Genomic DNA, 20848 nt, shown 5'->3' with positions numbered 1-20848 from the left:
GCCTACCACCCAAGAAAAGCCCAGGTCCAGATGGATTCACTGCCGAATTCTACCAGACATACAAAGAGGAGCTGGTACCATTCCTTCCGAAACTATTCCAAATAATCCAAAAAGAGGGAATCCTTCCCAAATCATTTTCTGAGACCAACATCATCCTGATACCAAAACCCAACAGAGACTCAGAAAGAAAAGAAAACTTCAGGCCAATACACATGATGAACATAGATGCAAAAATCTTCAATAAAATACTGGCAAACTGATTGCAACAGCACATCAAAAAGCTTATCCACCGTGACGAAGTAGGATTCATCCCAGCGATGCAAGGCTGGTTCAACATGCAAGTCTATAAACATAATTCACCACATAAACAGAACCAAAGACAAAAACCACATGATTATCTCAATTGATGCAGAGAAGGCCTTTGACAAAATTCAACAGCTCTTCATGCTAAAAACCTTCAATAAACTAGGTATTGACGGAATGTATCTCAACATAATAAAAGCTATTTATGACAAACCAACAGCCAATATCATACTGAATGGGCAAAAACTGGAAGCATTCCCCCTGAAATGTGGCACCAGACAAGGATATCAAGCTACCAATGACCTTTTTCACAGAACTGGAAAAAAACCACCTTAAACTTCGTATGGAACCAAAAGAGAGCCCGCATAGCCAAGTCAATTCTAAGCAAAAAGAACAAAGCAGGAGGCATCACACTACCGGACTTCAGACTATACTGCAAGGCTACAGTAATCAAAACAGCATGGTATTGGTACCAAAACAGAGATATAGACCAATGGAACAGAACAGAGGCCTTGAAGGCAACCCAACACATCTACAACCATCCGATCTTTGACAAAGCTGACAAAAACAAGCAATGGGGAAAGAATTCCCTGTTTAATAAATGGTGTTGGGAAAACTAGCCATGTGTAGAAAGCAGAAACTGGACCCTTCCTGACACCTTACACTAAAATTAACTCCAGATGGATTAAAGACTTAAACATAAGACCTAACACCATAAAAACCCTAGAAGAAAATCTAGGCAAAACCATTCAGGACATAGGCGTAGGCATGGACTTCATGACCAAAACACCAGAAGCATTGGCAACAAAAGCCAAAATAGACAAATGGGACCTAATCAAACTCCACAGCTTCTGCATGGCAAAAGAAACAGTCAATAGAGTGAATTGGCAACCAACAGAATGGGAAAAAATTTTTGCAGTCTACCCATCTGACAAAGGGCTGATATCCAGAATTTACAAAGAACTAAAACAGATTTACGAGAAAAAAACAAGCCCATTCAAAAGTGGGTGAAGGATATGAACAGACACTTGACAAAAGAAGACCTACATGAGGCCAACAAATGTATGAAAAGATTCTCATCATCACCAGTCATTAGAGAAATGCAAATCAAAACTACATTGAGATACCATCTCACGCCAGTTAGAATGGCGATCATTAAAAAATCTGGAGACAACAGATGCTGGAGAGGATGTGGAGAAATAGGAACACTTTTACACTGTTGGTGGGAGTGTAAATTAGTTCAACCATTGTGAAAGACAGTGTGGTGATTCCTCAAGGGCCTAGAAATAGAAATTCCATATGACCCAGCAATCCCATTACTGGGTATATATCCAAAGGATTATAAATAGTTCTCTACTATAAGGACACATGTACACGAATGTTCATTGCAGCACTGTTTACAATAGCAAAGACTTGGAACCAACCCAGATGCCCATCGATGATAGACTGGACAGGGAATATGTGGCACACAGACACCATGGAATATTATGTGGCCATCAAAAACGATGAGTCCTTTGTAGGGACATGGATGAACTTGGAAAACCATCATTCTCAGCAAACTGACACAAGAACAGAAAATTAAACACGGCATGTTCTCATAGGCGGGTGTTGAACAATGAGGAAAAAAATAAAAATAAATAAAATTCAATAGCTGTTTCTAACAAAAACTAGACAGATAACTTATTGATAATATTATACAAGTGTTAATTGTCCTCAAATTAATGTATAAATGCAATATGATACCAGTTAAAATTTCTGATAGATTTTTTTTGGGAGAACTTCACAAATTACTCTCAGATTTGTCTAGAAGAACTTGAATAGATTTTAAAAGTTGTTTAAGAAGAAAGTTAATGATGGAGAGCAAGTACATGAGCAGTTTTTAAGAGAAGAAATAAAAGGCACTGATAAACATAAAAGTCTTAAATTGTATGTGTAGTCAAAGAATGTAAATTGAAATGGGATACCATTTCTCCCATCAGATTGGCAAAGATGAAAACATTGGTAATAACCCAGTTGTGTATTGAGTATATTGATAACACATAAAAATTACTAATTGGTACATCCTTCTGGAGAGGAGTTTTGCTGTATCAAAACCCTAAAAACAGTGCTCACTTTTTCCCTAGAAGAGGAATTTAAACAATGTTCACCCTCTTTGTAATAACGAAAACATGGAAAGTAATCTAGATATCCAAGAAGATGATATTAAATATAGTATCGTAGATCTGTGCAGTGGATTACCATGAAGTTGCTAAAAATGTGCATTTGTTGAAAAATTTATTTACAATATATTCTATTTTAAAAGATTATTGGACACTAGTATGTATCATATAATTCCATTTAAAGTTTGTACAATTGTATGAAAAGATTTTAACACACATCTTCATGTCAAGAAGCTAGAAAGATGTAATAGTGATTAACTTTGAGTTGAGAAATGTAATGAATAATCTTTTTTTTTTTTTTTTTTGAGACAGGGCCTTGCTCTGTCGTCTATACAGTGGCACATTCGTTGCTCATTGTAGCCTTGAACTCCTGGGCTCAAGCCACCTTCCTGCCTCAGCTAATTTTTATTTATTTATTTATTTATTTATTTATTTATTTATTTTTGAGACGAGGTCTTGCTCTGTCATCCAGGCTGAAATGCAGTTACAATCTTGGCTCACTGCAGCCTCAGCCCTCCTTGGTTCAAGCAGTCCTCCCACCTCAGCACCAGAGTAGCTGGGACTATAGGTGTGTGTCACCATGCCTGACTAATTCTTGTATTATTATTTTTTTAGTAGAAATGGACTTTACCATGTTGTCCAGACTGGTCTTGAACTCCTAGGCTCAAATGATCCTCATGGTTTGGCCTCCCAAATTGCTGGGATTACAGCTGTGAGCCACTGTGCCTGGCCGCCTCAGCTAAATTAATTAGCTCTGGATGATTTTTATGTTTTAGAAATACAAATAAAATGTGTTTGCCAGGCTGGTCTCAAACTCCTGGCCTCAAGCAATCCTCTTGCTTTGGTCTCCCAAAGTGCTGGGATTACAGGCATGAACCACCACACCTAACCATTACTTGTCTATTTTTTAAAAATTTCTTTATAATATATATGTATGTAATCCAGGCCTAAAAAAAAATTTAGGTGTAAAAAGTAAATAAAAAATTCAAAAATACTGGTGAGAGAATGGATGGTGATTATATTCCTGGTTCAATTTTCTCCCTGATAAATTTGATAATATATCTTTTGATTTTTAATAAGGGAAATAACTGGTAACTATGTTGTGTGTATGTTTGTGTTTTTTTTAAATAGAAGTGGGAAAAGAAACTTCATCCACGGAAACTTCAGGATAATTTTGAAACAGGCAAGTCATTTCCTATCTTTTTATAATCTCTGCCTTGTGGGATTTGCTTTGGTTTACCTAACTTTGATTTTAGTGGGCATATGCAATATATGATAGTTAAGCAGGAAGAGTTGCATATGTTCTGTAGAAAGAGTTCATAGAGTTCTCTAAATAAGAAACGGGCTGAAACAAATTCATTTAGATGATGAAGTTACTTGCCTTCACACTGTGCTGTTTGTTTTATGAATGTTAAGCCTTAGTGCTGTGCATGAATATTTTAAATAAGCAATTGCATAGGGATTTGTGGGGAGGGTAAAAAGAATCCAGTATTGTTAAGGGTAGGAATCTTATTCTCACATCTGTATAAGGGGTACACTTACTTTAGAAGGTGAACATTTTTGGGGTAATCACTCTTGTTCTTCCCATATACACATTAGTAAATTTGTATGCCTTTTTTCCAATTAAAATAAAAATTTCACCCTTTTTGAAAGTAATGTTCAACTTTTTAAGGTGATACTAAGTATAGGTTTTATTAAAAATGCTTACAATTTGTCCTTCCTCGATTATGAAAAGTAGATGTGTTATATGATTTGCAAAGTAATCCTGATGAATGTAGAAAACTCTTTGTTAAATACTGATTTAGTACATCCTACTTGGAAGTGCAGTAGACTATTTTTTCTTAGGTGCTATTTTGAATTATATGAAATTCCCATTTATTCACCATCTAAATTTAAGGCTTTCATGTAGAGAAGTCTAAGAAATGAAAAGCATTGTCATATTCTTTTTCCGTAATACTGTCTGTGATTTAAGCAAGATAATACTATTTTAAAAGAGATGCCTTAACCCTATTATGGAAAGTGACTGTTAACTGTGAAGAAAGGAACTCTCATTAGAATTTAGTTTGATATAGTCCCACTTGTTTATTTTTGTTTTTGTTACCTGTGCTTTTGGTGTCATATAAAAAAAAAAAAATCATTGTAAAGATCGGCATCAGAGAGCTTTTTTCCCTGTTTTCTTCTAGGAATGCTGCAGTTTCATGTTTTGCATTTAAATCTCATCTATTTCAAGTTCATTTTTATGTCTCGTATACGATAAGGATCCATTTCTTTATATGTGGATATCCAGTTTTCCTAGCACCATTTATTGAACAGTCTATTATTTCTCCTCATTGGAGTTCAGTATAGAGAAGTTAATGAGGGTTCAAGTCCTCTTAATAGGATTTTTTCTGGCCGTTTTGGGTGGTGGGGACGTGATAGGCTGATAGCAAAATTTTATTAACATATATTCAGAAATTAGTTACTTCACAGAATCTTTTAAAAGCCCTAAGTTCAGGGACATTAAAAAAGGTACACCATGCCAGCCTGGGCAACATAGCAAGACTCCATCTATATAAAAATTAAAAATTAGCCAGGTATGCTGGCACATAACTGTAGTCCCAGCTACTTAAAAGGCTGAGGCAAAAACATGTCTGTCTTAGTTGGGCATTATGTGGATACATAAAATTTTGAGTTGTCTTGAGAACTGTAAAAGAATTTGTGTCCTGGGAAGCCTCATCCTCATTTCAGAGGTTATTTCTGCCCCAGCTTCTTGGTGTTCATTCCAAACCTACTTTCTAGTCAAGTCCCTGATCTATTTAAAAGGGGTGGGGGTGGGGGGAAAGCCCAGATAAATTGGAGTTTTGTTGTACTATTTTGAAATTTTGAATTTTTCTTTATGTTGATAAATTTCTGGAAATCTTGGTAAACCCCACCTTTATTTTTCTATGAGAAAACACACATATAGGAGGTAAAGTTACTCATTTCGAAAGCAAAGGAATATCTAGGGTCTTAACGGCTGAGATTAAGATTTTGAATATGAGGAAATAGTAATAGATTGAAAATGTAGTTGAGCACCAGTTTAGGGAAAGGAAAATACATATTTTGGTGGTTCTCTTTAGGGTTAAATTTAGTGTGTGGGAAGATAAACGTATACTCAAAACTAATTCTTTTGTAACAAAAGGCAGAGGACAGTATTTGATTTCTTACTAAGGTTACTGAGCTTATTTATTTTGTTTTTTTAAACAGATGCTGTATATGAATTACCTAGCTTCAGCGAAGACCAGTTGCTAGAACATGCTGAGGGACAGCCTGTGGCGTGTAATGGACATTGCAAGGTCCCCTTTTCATCCAGAACTTTTTTGAGTTTCAAGTTTGACCATAATGCTATAATGAAAATCTTGGACCTTTGATAGGAGCAGATGTATTGTAAATGTTGCAGGACCAGAGACCTGTTGCATTTGAGTGGGTGTCTCCTCAAGCCTTACCTTTCTCAGGTGTTTTAAAGAAATGCAGGGAGGCAATGTTTCTGAAGACATTTTTTGTTTATAAGAGAGAGTAGAAAGAAACATGAGTTTGCACTGTAAATGCAGTTATAACCTTTTATACAGATATACCTTTTCAGTGTTTAGTGCAAGTTTAAGTTGCTTTTGTTGAGGGCATTTATTCTGTGTGGCTGTGGGTTTTATTTTATATTCTGGCTAAGAAAATAATGTATTGAGTTACTGTCAAATAGCCAAGTTAATGGGAATGCTCCATCTACGTATTACAGTGATTGCAATAATGAAGTATTTCAAAGAGACTTAAATAATGCCCAGTTATTAATGCAAGAGCTGAGATGTCACATTCGTCAAGATTACAGGTGATCTACTTTGGTGGCATTTTGTACTTCTGCTTCTAACCACTGAGGCTCTCTAATCTTCCTCTGGTGTTTCGTTGAAAGGATTTATTGAAAGCAGCTCCTGGAATATAATATGCATGTCCAAAATGAACTCTTAGCACTTCATAAGGACAAAGTCTCTAGCCTGGAGGGGATTGAGTGGATGGGAGTTGATGCTGTGATTTTGAGCTTGGTTGCATGCAGTCAATAAACCTGTGAGACTGCTGAAGAAAATGTAGCAGAGAGTAAGGAGGCTGGGACCCAGCAGTACTTTGGGTCATGTGTTTACCATCCTGCCTCCAGCCCTTGAGTATTATAGACTTTTGTTCTTGTGGGAATTTATTCTATATTCCAGTTGTGTAAATATGTATGAAAAACTGACATTACTAGGTTTTACATTACATCTCCAGTATTGATCTTTGGAAACTGATGTTATTATTAGGTTCCATGCAATAATAGCAGAGACTGACATGCTTTTATTGGCCTGCTAAGCTCCTGGATGATGGAGTGAGAAGGGAAGGGGTATGCAGTTTACCCAAGTCTAAATAAAGCATTTCACTAGGTTACATGTTATGTATATGTGTTATGTAACAGTAACATACATAACTCACTCCTAGGAATGTATTTTGCTTCAGGATTTTTAACTTCAAATAAGGATGGCAGTGCCCATTTTAAGGAGGATTTCAGCTATAATTGAGGACAATCACCAGGGTGTTAAGGGGGCTTTAGTGTTTTGGCTGCATCTGACCTCATTAAAGGAATTTCTTTGGAATGGGGGGGTGTTTGAGTATATGTGTGTGTGTGCATCTGTCATGTGGGTTTTAAAAATCCTTTTTTACAGTGGTATCCACAAAATACTTCTCTGCTTATAAATGTTATTGTAGAAATCTTTATTCTGTATAGGTAGCCTGTTTAATCAGGTTCCACTGAACCTCGTGGGACTTTTAAAAGAAGGGCTATTTAAGGAATTCACTTGTTCGTACTTTGCTTTAGCTTTTAAATGGCTTGATTTTTAAAGGAGAAATTCTATTTATTAATGAAAGAGTCACCCTTTTGGTGCTAAGCAGGAGAATTCACAATTACAGCAGTGTGTATAGAATTATGATATTCAGAATCCTCCATCTTTTAATGTGACAAATTTTTGAATCCTGTGACCTTTGCTTTTTAATGCATTATATGATTGCGTTTGAAAGCTTTTACTGTTCTTTTCAGAAATATAGCTGCTTTGCTTGGGTCTCTTTGAGCCATATTTATAGTTGGTCCCAGCATTCCAGACTTCTGTTAAATTGTTAAAGGAGTGAAAATGTAGTTTGCCTGGCAGATGAATAATTTTCACTCATTTACTATCTTCTGGAAACCATTTAACTTTTACTGCGTGCGCGCGTGTGTGTGTGTGTGTGTGTGTGTTTTTAAGTGCATACTTTGGCCAGTCTTTCTGGTGCCTGTAGAGTTGGATTTTTCAGCTCTCAATACTGAAGCAAAAGAGATTAGAGTTAGTTACCAGAAGTATGGCCTCTAATGGTGTTGAGCCTTTTCAAGAACCAACAAATTATCTTGTGATTACAGTAGTAAATGTTATTGCTGTCACGCTGCTTTATTTAATGCACTGTGGAACAAAATATAAGGGTATTGTTGGGATGTGATTATGATCAGTAGGCTTTTAGCTCTCCTCAAAGTTTGAGGTTAAAAAAATATTAAAAGATGTGAGTTAAAGTTTATGTGTATGATGTGACTTAACTATGCAGAAAATATTTAAGTTGGATGTACCTGTTTTATGTACATCTGCTGTACTTACTCCCTCAGACCTGGGTATTAGTTTCTCAGTGTTCAGGTTACCTTGAGAATGGCCATGTTTAGTGAACTAGATTTCTCCTTTGAGAAATTTTAGTATGGTTTGAGGAAATCAAGTGATAAAGGAGTATGCTGAATATGCAATAATTTACTTCTGAGTGCTGCATTTTAAGAAGCTAGATGAGCAGAGTAGTCAGTTGGCTTCATTATGTTTTATATCTTTGAGAGAGATGCAGGTCTTGGAATTCACTTTTTGAATGTTATGTTCCAACCTTATATGTTCCAAGATGCAGTGCACTGTGAATCTTTTATTTAAAAAAAAACTTGTAGGTGCTTTTATGTATAACTTTAATGATTTATAAGATGCTAAATGAATTGTTTTCATACCTAACCATTGTAATCCAAAAGAAGGGTGTGGTTTATGTGCTTTTCAAAAATTTTTGTTAAGAAATAGCAAATGAATGGTTTAGGATTTCAAATAGTGATTCCCTCTTGAGACATGAGCATTTGGAGAAGTCTGAGCACCTAATATAACTCATTTAGTGTGGGTAAAATTTGATTAAAGATGTTGGAAAATTAAGTTAGCTTTTTGTATTCATATATAAAGGAAAGTTTCCCAATGCTGTCAAAGGAATTGTGGTCTCTACTTGCTGTTCTGAGCTTTGAATATCCTTTTTTTTCTATCAAATATCAATTAGTAAGTATGGTTAATGAAGACATATAATGAAAGTAATTGTATACAGTATGATTGAGTTAGTACTTTTCCTTTTGAAGGCTTTAGTAATTTGTATGTAGTGTCAAAAGGAATTCAAATCTAAGTGAATACAGCCTCCTCCTATAGGAATTAGATTCTTCTATAAAATTCACCATATTGTGTCCTATAGAAACGTTAAGGCCTGAGTGCATGTGTGCATTAAAAACATTTCACTACCTGTTCTCTCAAGGACCTACTTTTCGCCCTTTCTTTTTTCATCTCCAACAGTTAAACAATAAGGAGAGCAAAGTTAATTATAACAATTAGACATTTTGCCAAGTTACTTTTCTTACCACAATACCCGCTCTTGGCTTTTTATTTTTATTTTTGTACCAGTGGACCTCCCTGCTCCCTGAGATTTTGTTTTAACATCTATTGTGTTTCTATATTTTCTAAGACAGTATTTTTTTTGTATGTTAATCATAGTTTATAATAAATCAGATTCATTAACTTTTCTTCCTAGTAATTTTGACTTGGATTATTTTCTAGCCTGGGGATGGGGTTCATATGTATTGTTATAACTTTAGATTAATAAGCAAACAAACTTTGTTTGTTTGAAGGTATCCTTTACATACCTGTCTCTAGAAAAATAAACGTTAGGCTGGGTGTGGTGGCTCACGCCTGTAATCCCAGCACTTTGGGAGGCCTAGGTGGGCGGATCATCTGAGGTTGGGAGTTCGAGACCAGCCTGATCAACATGAAGAAACCCTGCCTCTACTAAAAACACAAAATTAGCCGGGCATGGTGGTACATGCCTGTAGTCCCAGCTACTTGGGAGGCTGAGACAGGAGAATTGCTTGAACCCAAGAGGCAGAGGTTGCATTGAGCCGGGATCACAGCATTGTACTCCAGCCTGGGTGACAGTGCGAGACACCATCTCCACAAAAAAAAAAAAAAAAAAAAAACCTTAGTAGAAACAATTTTGTCAAACCTTAATCCTGACAGCTTGGTAAAGTCAAGGTAGAATTTCTCACTTTGTATTATGTCCTACGACTTTAAAGTGCATTTGTCTAGCTGCCAAAAATGAGATTATGATGGGCTTTCTCAGCATCTTTTTTCTTCTTAGAATTGAATTGCTCTTAAAATCTGTACTCCTCTGTCAGAAAGGTGGCAGATTGCAAATACGTAGTACAGGCTTTGCCCATGTTTTCAAAGTACGATTCTGGATTGCAGTTTCAAAACATGATAGATTATTATTATAGAATCAAAGTGTCCTGAAGGGAGAATAGCTATAGTTGCTCGGCAAAGAGTATAAGAAATAAATTTTAGAGTATTTATCAATACTTGAGTGCTATATTATGTTCCAGGCTAGAAATGTGATCATTGCATGGCCTAAGTGTAGCCATTCATATATATATGAAAAAAATACATATATATGTATAGCCATTATCAAGTGTTTTCTACCCCTGGATAAAGTTAATTTTTTCAAGTATGATTGCCAAGCAATCCAGTGAATTAATTTTTCTCATTTTAAAAACCAGTGTTGAGGAGTCTGGTCCTTCCATGTGCTAATACCGTAGAACTCCAGTCAAACTGGAGTGCACTGCCTTCTTACAGGAAGACAACCCGGAACACACAGCCATAATCTGCTGTGGTGTCAGTCATATCACAGTGTAGGTATACATTTGTCCTGAATGTGATTAATTTCCTTTCCATCTCACTTCCTTGTGACAAATAGCATTTACTATTGAAATAGTAGTCTGTAAGTTGGGAAAAGAGTGAAAGTAGCTCTCATGCTTGGGAGTGGACTTGAAAGGTTGACTTCCACCAGCTGAGGACAAACAAGTGCAAAGAAAAACTATGATAAAGTATGGAGGTCTTGAGAGCTGTTCATAATGGAATCTTTAATCTGGGTTATCAGAGTAATGAAATCACCAATAAAACATTCCATGTATCTTGGATCTTCTGTGGTTAGCAGAGGAGTATGGTCTCACTATGTTAGCAGCTTGAAGGCACAGCCTAAAAGGAATGAGCCTTCACAAGGTGCTTCACATTAGTTGGGTAGTATTGGTCAAGGGTACTCTGAAGAATGAATACAAAAATCAGTTGCCTGTGTTTGTAACCTTGTCCCACATAGACTCTAGCCTTCAGTAGACTTCAGTCTTTTAGTCTGGTAGGAGACTAAGGCCCTGAATTTGTGTTTTCTGCTTTTTGGTGGAAGGTTTTCTGCAAGTGGTTGGGTGGTTTTTGGGTTATTGGCTACTGTTTGTTCAGTGCCATTTGAAGACCTGTTGTTTCTTAATCCCTTTTTTTGGTGTGACTGGCCAGGAAAAAGCCCTTGAGTCCTTTTTTTCTCCCTGGTGACTTGTCCCTTCTGTAGAATAATCTTTTAAAATTTATGTTGGCATCTCTATGATAAACCTTCCAGACTTGCAAGCAGTGATTTTATCTTTCCTTCCTGAGAAGCTGATCTCACTTTTGATGTTTGGGTCACAAACAGATAGGAGGGCTGTGGATACCTGTGCTCTCTTGAGTCTCAATGCTTGTAGCTTTCACATTGGCTTGGGAACAAAGAACAGACTTCTGTGTTCTGCTGGTCCTCAGTCTGAGAGGTCTTAGGTAACATTCTTAGTATAGTGGAATTTCTGAGGTCAAATTTAACATGTTAATTTTTTTCTCCTTTTAGTTCATTGAATCCGAGGTTCTAAATCTGTAGCTTCATTTTGGGCACAAGTCTGCGTTGTCATTTTTTTAAGCTTTAAGAGATTGACATATGCTTTTGTGATATTTAGGAATAGACTGGATGGCAGCAAATGAAAGTAAAGGTTTTCAACTGTGAATGAAATTTTGAAAGATAATTTTTCAGCAGTTGGTTGATTAGATGGGTTAGTGCTTTTGGAACATATGAGTAACAGTAGACTTGTATTCTTCATGCACTATACATATGATATGCACTGACAGAAAAGCACAGAAGATATACCTGCTAGAGTTTCTTTGTGCATTTCACTACTGTTCTAGGGCACTGCTGTCTCTTTGGTTCATTTTAGGTTTGTGTTAGGATGTTGCACAAGTAATCATTTAATGTTAAATGCACGTGTTCAAAGAAATGAGTTAAAGTTTTTCGCTGATATTTTACTTTAGAGTTAGGACAGGAGACAGCTAACCTGACTTCAGTTTTATAAATAATAGAAACTTTTTCTTCAGTAACAAAAATAGGAAAGGACAATAAAACCGTAACTATTTGCTTTATGTCTATTTTTAAAAAATAATTGTTTTGAAGTTTGCTTTACTAGCTTAATACCTTATAGTACTTTTAAAAAATCATCCTTGGTAAGTATTGGACTCATCCTAGATCCATGTACAATTCAGACTTTTATCTGTTAGCTTTAATAAAAATTTAAAACGATCTCATTTCAGAATAAAACAATCAAATGGAATTATAGTTCATATATTAGCAATTTAAGTGAAATTCTCTCAATAAGATTGTCTTTTGTCTAACCAAAATAGGGTATACAGATTAGTGTGGATGGAAAAGGGTGTAAGACTTGACTTTTTAATACTGTGCCTATTTCCAAAATAAGATTTGATATGGCTTTTTACATTATGCTGTAAAGACTAGGTTATGTTAAAGGAAGATATATAGTCTACATAGTCTTAAAACAATTTGCTTGGGAGTAAGTTTTGGTCTGAAAAAGGTGAAGATATTTATGTTAAGTCATATTAAGCAAATTATTTTGAGACCTACTTTTGCTGGTAGACAAAAATTGAGGAAATGTTTCACTAAATATATGATGGTCAATGAAAAAAAAACCAGACTTTAGAGTAAATGTGATAACCAAGTAGATTTGTGAACTTTCTTTAGTAATTACTTTTGTCATACATGAAATGATTTAACTTTTAATTTTTGCCTAGATTATAGCAGTGTTTCATTATTTTACCCTATAGGGCATTTCAATGCTTGGAGAAAGACCGTATAAGTAAACCTACTTCAAATGATTCTGTTCATGGTAGTATAGAGTCCTTGGTGCTTTTTGGGTAACTTTCAAACATTTACTGACAGCAGAAAAGGAACCCCAAAACACCTATTGTGTTCACCTTGTTATAAGAACTGAAACATTTTGAACAGGTTTTATTGTGTTTCTGGATTTATGGTGGTGTAGTTGGACAGCAACTTTGTTTTTTTTCCTCAGTATTAATGAAAGGATAAAGACTGACTGACTTTACCTCTCTTGTTGGGTATGACTATCAAAGGATTTCCAGTGATTCACGTATGTGAATTGGAGTTTAAATGTTTGCAGGATTACTGTACTTCCAAAGACCCACTAGAATGTCAGCTGTACTCTATACTCTCCACTGAGAAAATGAACAAAATCCTATGTCTTAACAGTTATGCTCTTTTTGAAAGCTTTTTGATGTAAATAATACTAGGTTAAAAACTAATCTTACAAAATACAGTTTGAATGATGGAAGATTGTTCACATCTTGGCTTTCTGTAAAAAAACATTGTGTTAGACTGTAATGTAATATCAATAAAATTGGCTGCTTGGGCAGTTTTAGTTACACTACCTTAGTCTGGTTTCTGCTACTGTTACTTGTTATCATAGGTTCTGAGTTGCTCATTGTGGTTGCTGTCTCTTTGGACCAATAAAAAATGTCAAGTATGAGATGAACATAATAAAAGTATGTGTAACAGGAAGAAATATTAAAAAGAAGTACAGAGTCTCTGAAAAAATGAAAATACTTCAAACAAGTTTGTTGCTTTAAAGCAAGATTATTGTGTATGGCTAGAGATGTGAATTAATTAGGTATTTAAAATCCAGCAATTCTTAAGTTTGTGATAGAATCAGGTTTTGCAATAGGAATACCTAACATTGGCTCGAGAAAGAAATACATTCTTTTCCATCAGAGACCTCAGCTCTATGACAGTAATTTTTTTTTAAAATTTTCAAAAGGGGAGTGACCAGGGTGTTATACTTACTGTCAGAGGTACTTTGCTTCCATAGTGACAGCTTGACAACATTGTATCTTTCTGTAACAGACATGTTGCAAAGCTGCTTGCCATCTTCTTGTCCTGTACTTCCTTGCACTTCCAGTCCTTGATTACATTCCTTGTTTTAATGATCTTTAAAGAGGGGGAAAGACTCTTCAATAGGTAACTTCCTAGTTACACCAAATATGAAAAAGTAGCCAAATAAAAATGGGCTATAAATGAGATTTCTTGTCCATTTTGATCTAATAAAGTCTTTCTTCTAGTGCCTCTGCTTTGACTAGGGCTCTTGATTTCATGGAAGCATCATGGATTTGATATGCCTGTATGGCAAACAGTTCTACAGAAGGATAGCCTTACCCTTTAATTAACACAGTTAAGGTACACCATGGAATTAGAAATATTTATTCAGAATATAAGAATGTTCGTAAAATATTATAAATGTCTCTGTATAAATAAATGGAGTTTTAAAAAAACAATTCTATATCAAATAACGCAAAGTAGCTATTTTACAGCAGCTAAAGCTAAAGGCATCTGGAAACATTTAAAGAGTACAAGTGAAGAATCTAAAAAATTACAAGGAATAGTACAGTGTTTAGCAATTTTAAAATGAGACTTTTTAGTACAAACAGTAGAACAATACTGACAAATGCAAACTTAGTCACATGTGCTTTAATAACTGACAATACATTCAAGCAGGTTTTTCTAATTCAAGTGTATAGCACATTTTCAAATAATAGGAAACAAATCTCATGCAAAGTAAATAAGTCTTGACAAGATGTCTAAAAACTGATTAGAACTAGAAAAGAAGTGGACATGTCTTACTACCTTTGCATTAGGTACAAACTAAAGCAGATTATCAGGGGCTCTTATTCACTTGGCGGTCCTGACATGAGCACTATAAGTGAATACTATGAGTTCTACAAACAGAACATTTTTCCACATGAATTTGATTTGCAAAAAGTGCAAAAGTGGTAGAGCAAGAATTACTAAGTAGGGGATCAGTTTCGCAGGGGGTCATGGAATTTTGTATATAACTTGCTTTGTTCTGCTGAGCTGGTATTTCATATGATTTGCAGATGAATGACCATGGAAAGATGACGGATGGTACTAGTCAAGGATGTGGTTTTTCATAGTAGTTACTGTTTCTGGGACTGAATGATGTTTTTGTTTGGTCACATGCAAAATCTCACCCAAATGTAATGTGACAGAGAATTTACCCAGTGTAACCCTTAAGCAAAAATGTATAATGGTCTGCATGTGAAACTCTCTCTCTACACAGGTATTAGCAAAACAAAAATACATGAACAGCTGCTATTCAACTTTTGTACTCCTTTCCACTTGTTTATATTTTAACAGCCACTGAGAGATCAGTGATGCTGCGGTGACAATGGTCAGCATTATTTCTTAGAGAATACAAATGTATTAGCTTAGACAGTAATTTCAGGTGTGTGAAACAGGAGCTATTTCTGAAGGCCACAGGTTCATAAACTTTTCAGATTTGTAGGACGTAGATAAACTTTAAGAACTGGGTAGTGAAGGCATAATTTTTGTTTGTTTTATAACCAGTTACGCCTCTTCTATAGAGTGCTCAAAGGTGAGTCAAACTTGTATCATTCCTTGTTAGATAGGCTGTTCCCATTGGGTAAGAAAAACTGCTAAATGTTTTTCTGAAAATTTTTATAGCGTTCTACAAAGCCATCACCTTCTGCAGAAAAAAAGTTACTTATGTTCCACCTCTCCATCCCCTGCCAAAAACTTTGGCAGTCTTATGGCTGTACCCTAATCAAGGTCAGTGCAGAAATCTCAACCATTACAGAAGTCTCTTACTGTCTGGCTCTAAAAATATTCTAATAGTTCTGTTTGCTGATTCTAGAAGTAGGTGGAGCTATAAATAGTTTAATAGAATGAATGGGACATACTCCCAATTAAGAATTTGCAAAGGGTTTAAAGACTTAAGGAGGAAAGGATACTTGCAGAAATTAGGTTTTTTTTATTATCTTGATATCAATTTATTTAAAAGCTTAATAATTCAAACTCTTGAGAGCTTTAAGGTTGACTGATTGATAGACTTAAAAAGTGATTGCTGGGTAATTCCGGTGGGCTGGAGGAATACCTTGGACGGAAACAGGCAGCTATGGAGGTTCTTTAATTCATGCCAGTGATGGGCAGTCCAATCTTGATCAGGTAACTATGGGCATTTTTTTCTTTCTTCATTTAAAATAATTTATCCAGTTAGGAACCAGAAGACTTTCATATAGTTTCATGTTTTCCTTAGAGTGGTAAATTTCTTACTACTCCCTAACAGTTTTAAGGAAAAAGCCTATGTGCTCTAATTTGGACTGCCTTTTGGAGTAGAATGTCAAGGCTCTGACTTAGAACTCTCTGAGATCCCTTTAATATTTTGCTGCAAGCTTACAGAAGACTTAGTCCATGCATCTGAAAGGAGGAATTATGGAATTATGTTTAACTGGTACTTAATTTTTTAAATTAACATTTCAGTTTCAGGCAGCGTGGATATCAACTTCAGAAAGCTGACAAGCCAGCAGATGAGAGTGATGCAAGTTTCAAAAAGGAATCTTACTGCTCCTCAGTCCATGACAGGTTTTGTAGCTGGTAAGCTCACACACTGATGGCACTCTATGAACAGAAGTCTCTTTTGCTTGTGATTTGTGCAGTTGGTTTTGTTTGCCTCAGTTCCACAGTGGGAAGTCCTTTTGCTCCGTGCCCATTTCTCCAAAAGTCAAAGACTGAACTCTGAACAGAGATGGTTACTGACTAAAAGGGGGTGGGAGGCGGTTAACCACTCAGGAAACTAGAGAAAACAATTCAAAATATGAGATCTGAAGGTTTTTGACTTCATGTAAGTTAGAATCAAGTTGTTTACCCCCAATGGAGATGTTAATGTAAAACAGCTCCTAGAGAAAAATTCAGGTAGAGCCAGGTTATACACAAAGGAAAATTACCCAGGCACCTGCAAGCATTTATTTAATCAGTATACAGTAGCTCCCACAATTAGCATAATCAAGTGCCTACTAGTTCATCTTCAAGGAATATGTCTTGGGGAGTATTTGAAAAATACAAGGAAAGGAAAAACTTTCATAGCTTTTTTATTATACATATTTATAAAAGTAACACTTTTGCCTGCAAAATAGTTTTTACCCAAATCATCACATATTTGAAAGTATTAAACTAAGGTCAGGTAGGATGCATAACACTGGGGCCCTTAACAGAGGAGCTGAAGCCTCTTCTGCCTGGAGGAATTACAGGGCCAAGAAAGGGAGGTTCTCCGATTTTACCTGGAGCAAGAATGGAGGCAGAAGTCAGTAGGCAGGATTTTATTCTTGCGTTGGTGAAAATGAAAACTGTCCATTTGATGCCTGCTTAATCACAAAAGAGAAAGCCGTGTACATCCCCAATTTGCTCAGGGGAGAACATTTCATTAGGCAAGCTGGAAAAATGGTGAAAACTTTTTTTTTTTTGGCATATGTTTTTCAGCCAAAACATTTTCCTCGTGACAAAATGCAACTTTATACAAAAAATGAAAATTGATTTTTAAAAAATCACAACAGTGGCAGGGCATGATGGCTCATGCCTGTAATCCCAGCACTTTGGGAGGCTAAGGTGGGTAGATTGCCTGCAGTCAGGAGTTTAAGACTAGCCTGACCAACGTGGTGAAACCCCGTCTCTACTTAAAAAAAAAAAAGACACTTAAATAACCCAGGTGTGGTGGCAAATGCCTGTAATCCCAGCTACTGAGGAGGCTGAGGCAGGAGAATTGCTTGAACCTGGGAGGCAGAGGTTGCAGTGAGCCAAGATAACACCATTTGCACCACTGCACTTCAGCCTGGGTGACGAGAGTGAGACTCCATCTCAAAAAAAAAAAATCATAGGAACTAACTTTGACCAAATGATTGATTGATAGACACCAGTGGGCATTTATCACAGTGATCAGAGCACCCCAAAGGTCATCCTTCCAGACTGATAACCAGTTGATTTTTTGTTTTGTTTGGAGATGGGCAGTCTCACTCCTGGCCTCTCAGTGGTTGCTTTTAGAACTGTCTATCCTCCATTGAACAGAAGGCTGTGGAATTTGTATCATGCTCTGAAAATAGACCCACCCATAGCTCATGGACATAAAGATTCTACTGCAAAAACCTCATCAAGTTTAATTTGTAGTCAACTGTGGCATTCAAACACATTTTTCATAGGGAACTTTGGATGGATTCTCTGATGCTACAGAAAAACAGGAATGGTCCTTTAAGTGTATCAGCATAGAACTGAAGGAGAAGGGATAAAACTGAAGGTTACAGTAAAAAAAGAATAATGAATTTAAGATGGAAGACCTCCCTGAAAGAATTCAGGTACAGTACTTTGGTTCTGCTTAGTCCTGTCAGCATTTTGCTTGAAATTTAACCTTTTAGGCACCATATGCTAACCATCATCATGTATCTAGGGGCAAAAAAAAAAAAAAAAAAAAAGCCTTAGCAACCATTCCCTTACCCTGTCCCTGACATGACAGCAGGAGCTAAGTCTTGAACCAGGGGTTAAGCAGCACTCTTAAGTAGGCATGATCAGTTTTGTAAAATGTTCAGTATCTCCTGTGTCTTGTCCTTAGGTAGAGACAGGTCCAGAGCTACAAAAGTACTCATGTGGAAGAGATTTGATTCAGCAGAACAGCAATTATGTAGTGCCCTGGGGCGGGAAGTGTTAATAATGCTTCTCTGCTCTTGAAGAAACCCCTGATAAAATTTTTGTTCCACTACAGGCATCAAAAAGATTTTCAGCTCTAAGTCTTGGATATTAATAAGGCTCCACTGAGAGGGAGAAATCCCAGAATCAAGAAAGCGCTCCCTTCCCAGCCCTGCTTCCAAAATGAAGGCTGAAGGAAATTTTTATTCTCTTAATACAAAATTGTTCAGGCACAGTCCTGGCGGCGGTCTACTTGTAACTTTAGTGTATCTGGGACTGTAAGTAACACCTGTCTACCCTCTTCCCATGGCCTGTAACTCCCAGAGAACGCCTCTTATGACTGATTCCGTCTTAAAGTTGAGTCCTGAGACTTGAAAACCAAAGCCTTGCTGCAGTAAGCGAATCAGCAGTCCTTTTAAATGCAGGAGGCACACACAGGTCTGTGTGTCAGTTTTCCCATGAAGCAGGAGGAAAGAGAAGAAACGAGATGATAGAAGATAAGCCCACCATCTACCAGAAAGAGGATAGAATGGAAAATCTTACAGAAACAAATGCTTGAGACTCCACTGATGCACAGACGCCAGACCAGAAGAGGAGGGTGAGTGAGTGCTGAAAGCAGAAACGAGGTTCTGCTGAGCAGGCACAGAGCTTGTGTTTACACGCTGTTGTGGGCCCGGGAAGGAAGAGCGGGCACCTCTGGATACAGTCCACAGTGTCACTATGGCCAATTGCCCCAAAGACTGAGTTAGGCCACTCCATTGTCCAAGTGCCGACCTACCTGCCAGCCTTCCCTTTCCTCCTCCTCCCAACAAGTACTTTGTCTCCAGGGGCCCTTCTGTCCTCAGTGGCCTGCTGTGGTTTAGCTCCCATGGGCAGAACTCCGGTGCCTGAGTGCTGATTACAGTGAAGTTTCATTGGTGTGTGGCCTGGAGTTCTCTTCCTCCAGCAGAGCTATTCTTTGCTTGAGCATCCTCACTTGAGTCTCATGTCTCTCCACCATGGCCATCATCTGAGACTCCAACTTCTTCAGTTTGTTTTGATGCTTCTTCTTTGCTTTCTCATAGGCAGCCACCAGGTTGCTAGTTGGGAATGAAGGGAAATTAGGATGAATATTCATCCTAAGTAGCATTGGGACACACTGTCCTGTCCACTGGATAACCAGCTTTAGTGAGCACTGCTCTGAAGAAAGATCACTCAGCCTCTTCAGTAAGAATCTGATACCTAGTGGTCAGAGGAGGGGTAGCACCAGGATATCAATACTCATGGCCAGTCACCTACTGGCTTCACCAAGATGAATGAAGCCCAGCTTCTAGAGGCTGGTCACTCTCACATATTAGAAGGGGTTCTAAGAGTCAAACCAACAATCCAGATCAGCCAAGTCCAAAACAGAGAGTGGGTCTATTTGTTGCTCCATGGTTGCTTGCAATACAGTCAAGCGTACCTTACAGGAGAGTGTTCCTGAGGCACTGCACTCAAAGTGACTGTACCTGGGATGAGAGCAGAGCGGTTGTTCTTGTTCCCACTTCCCTTTATGCTTTGGGCTGGTGGGACTCAGAGTACTCAATTAGACCATAAGCCAATGCTGCAAAGCCAGACATGGAATAAAGAGGCCTTCGAACTATCCCTACCAGAGTCTGGTGGGAGAGGGTATACAGTAAGCCCACGTAAGTCCAGTCCATCTACAGTCATTATCCCTACAGCTGCAGTTCTCCCTAGTGGTCTGAGGACTCACCCCCAGGTAGTTGTAAAACCCATTCAGGAGGTCTGTGAGGTCTTGAGCTTTTATTTCCAACTATAGAGCTGGATAATGCCAGGTATTATCAATATACATCCACATACTGTTGACTGCGGAAGCAAATGTGAGAACCCAGCTGTCTTCTGTTAAGCCAGACATTAAAGATTTGCAAAACCAGTGCCACTCTTCTCATTTCTGGGAAAATAGTTTTTGATTAAAATGCCATTTGTATTACATCTAGTGTGTTTGGTTTTTTTTGTAACTGAATTAAAAACTGAGTTTATCTTGGTTTCAGTTTCTAACAAAAACTATTTAAGTTCCTTCATTTTTTATAGAGTCCTGAGCCTGGGCTTAGAGCAGCATTTCCTAAAGTATTCCAATGGATTTTGTATTGCTCAAAACAATTCCATAGCCAATTTTGTTTGGAAAATATTGGCTTAAACAGACTTTTTATTGTATGACTTCTCAGAACCTTTAAGATATATAATATCAGGAGAAGTACACCACAGTATGCCACGTTTGGCCAAGGGATGTCGATACTGAGCATTTCTTAGTTTCTGGAACATCTTGGGAGATGCTGCTCTAAGACGGCCAGACGGGGACTCACCTACTCTCCAGAGTTGGTTCTCAG

The 20848-nt window shown here is 37.1% G+C and overlaps 2 protein-coding genes and 1 long non-coding RNA gene across 12 annotated transcripts in view; 2 read left to right on the top strand and 1 right to left on the bottom strand.

Moving 5' to 3' along the window:
• Positions 1-9042, top strand: part of DCP2 (decapping mRNA 2) — a 54282-nt gene extending 45240 nt beyond the window's left edge. For 3 of the 4 annotated variants that reach the window (XM_017527176.2, XM_017527175.2, XM_017527178.2), the window contains 2 exons: positions 3594-3645; positions 5688-9042. In XM_017527176.2, coding sequence (XP_017382665.1) covers positions 3594-3645; positions 5688-5851 — 216 coding nt within the window. In that variant the 3' untranslated portion in view covers positions 5852-9042. Of the gene's footprint in view, positions 1-3593; positions 3646-5687 lie in introns of those variants that run through there. The other variant, XM_017527177.2, reaches the window with a different exon arrangement.
• A 647-nt stretch (positions 9043-9689) lies between these two features.
• LOC108303378 lies at positions 9690-19044 on the top strand. Of its 4 annotated transcripts, none has more exons than XR_001824808.2 (3): positions 9690-16406; positions 18002-18154; positions 18559-19044. It is a non-coding gene; the product is annotated as an uncharacterized LOC108303378 (long non-coding RNA). The 4 variants fall into 4 exon arrangements; XR_005199966.1 differs by lacking the exon at positions 18559-19044 and having other exon boundaries at positions 9691-15581; positions 16293-16406; positions 18002-18271; XR_005199967.1 differs by lacking the exon at positions 18002-18154.
• The window catches only part of MCC (MCC regulator of WNT signaling pathway), a 460356-nt gene continuing 457444 nt past the window's right edge, over positions 17937-20848 (bottom strand). For all 4 annotated transcript variants that reach the window (XM_017527172.2, XM_017527173.2, XM_017527174.2 and 1 more), the window contains one exon: positions 17937-19561. In XM_017527172.2, the coding sequence (XP_017382661.1) occupies positions 19381-19561 (181 nt within the window). In that variant the 3' untranslated portion in view covers positions 17937-19380. The remainder of the gene's footprint in view (positions 19562-20848) is intronic.

The sequence above is a fragment of the Cebus imitator genome, unplaced genomic scaffold (assembly GCF_001604975.1).
Source record: "Cebus imitator isolate Cc_AM_T3 unplaced genomic scaffold, Cebus_imitator-1.0 Scaffold46, whole genome shotgun sequence".
In the NCBI taxonomy this organism is placed as follows: domain Eukaryota; kingdom Metazoa; phylum Chordata; class Mammalia; order Primates; family Cebidae; genus Cebus; species Cebus imitator.
The sequence above is the reverse complement of the archived record's forward strand: the minus strand, read 5'-3'. Positions and strand labels throughout refer to the sequence as shown.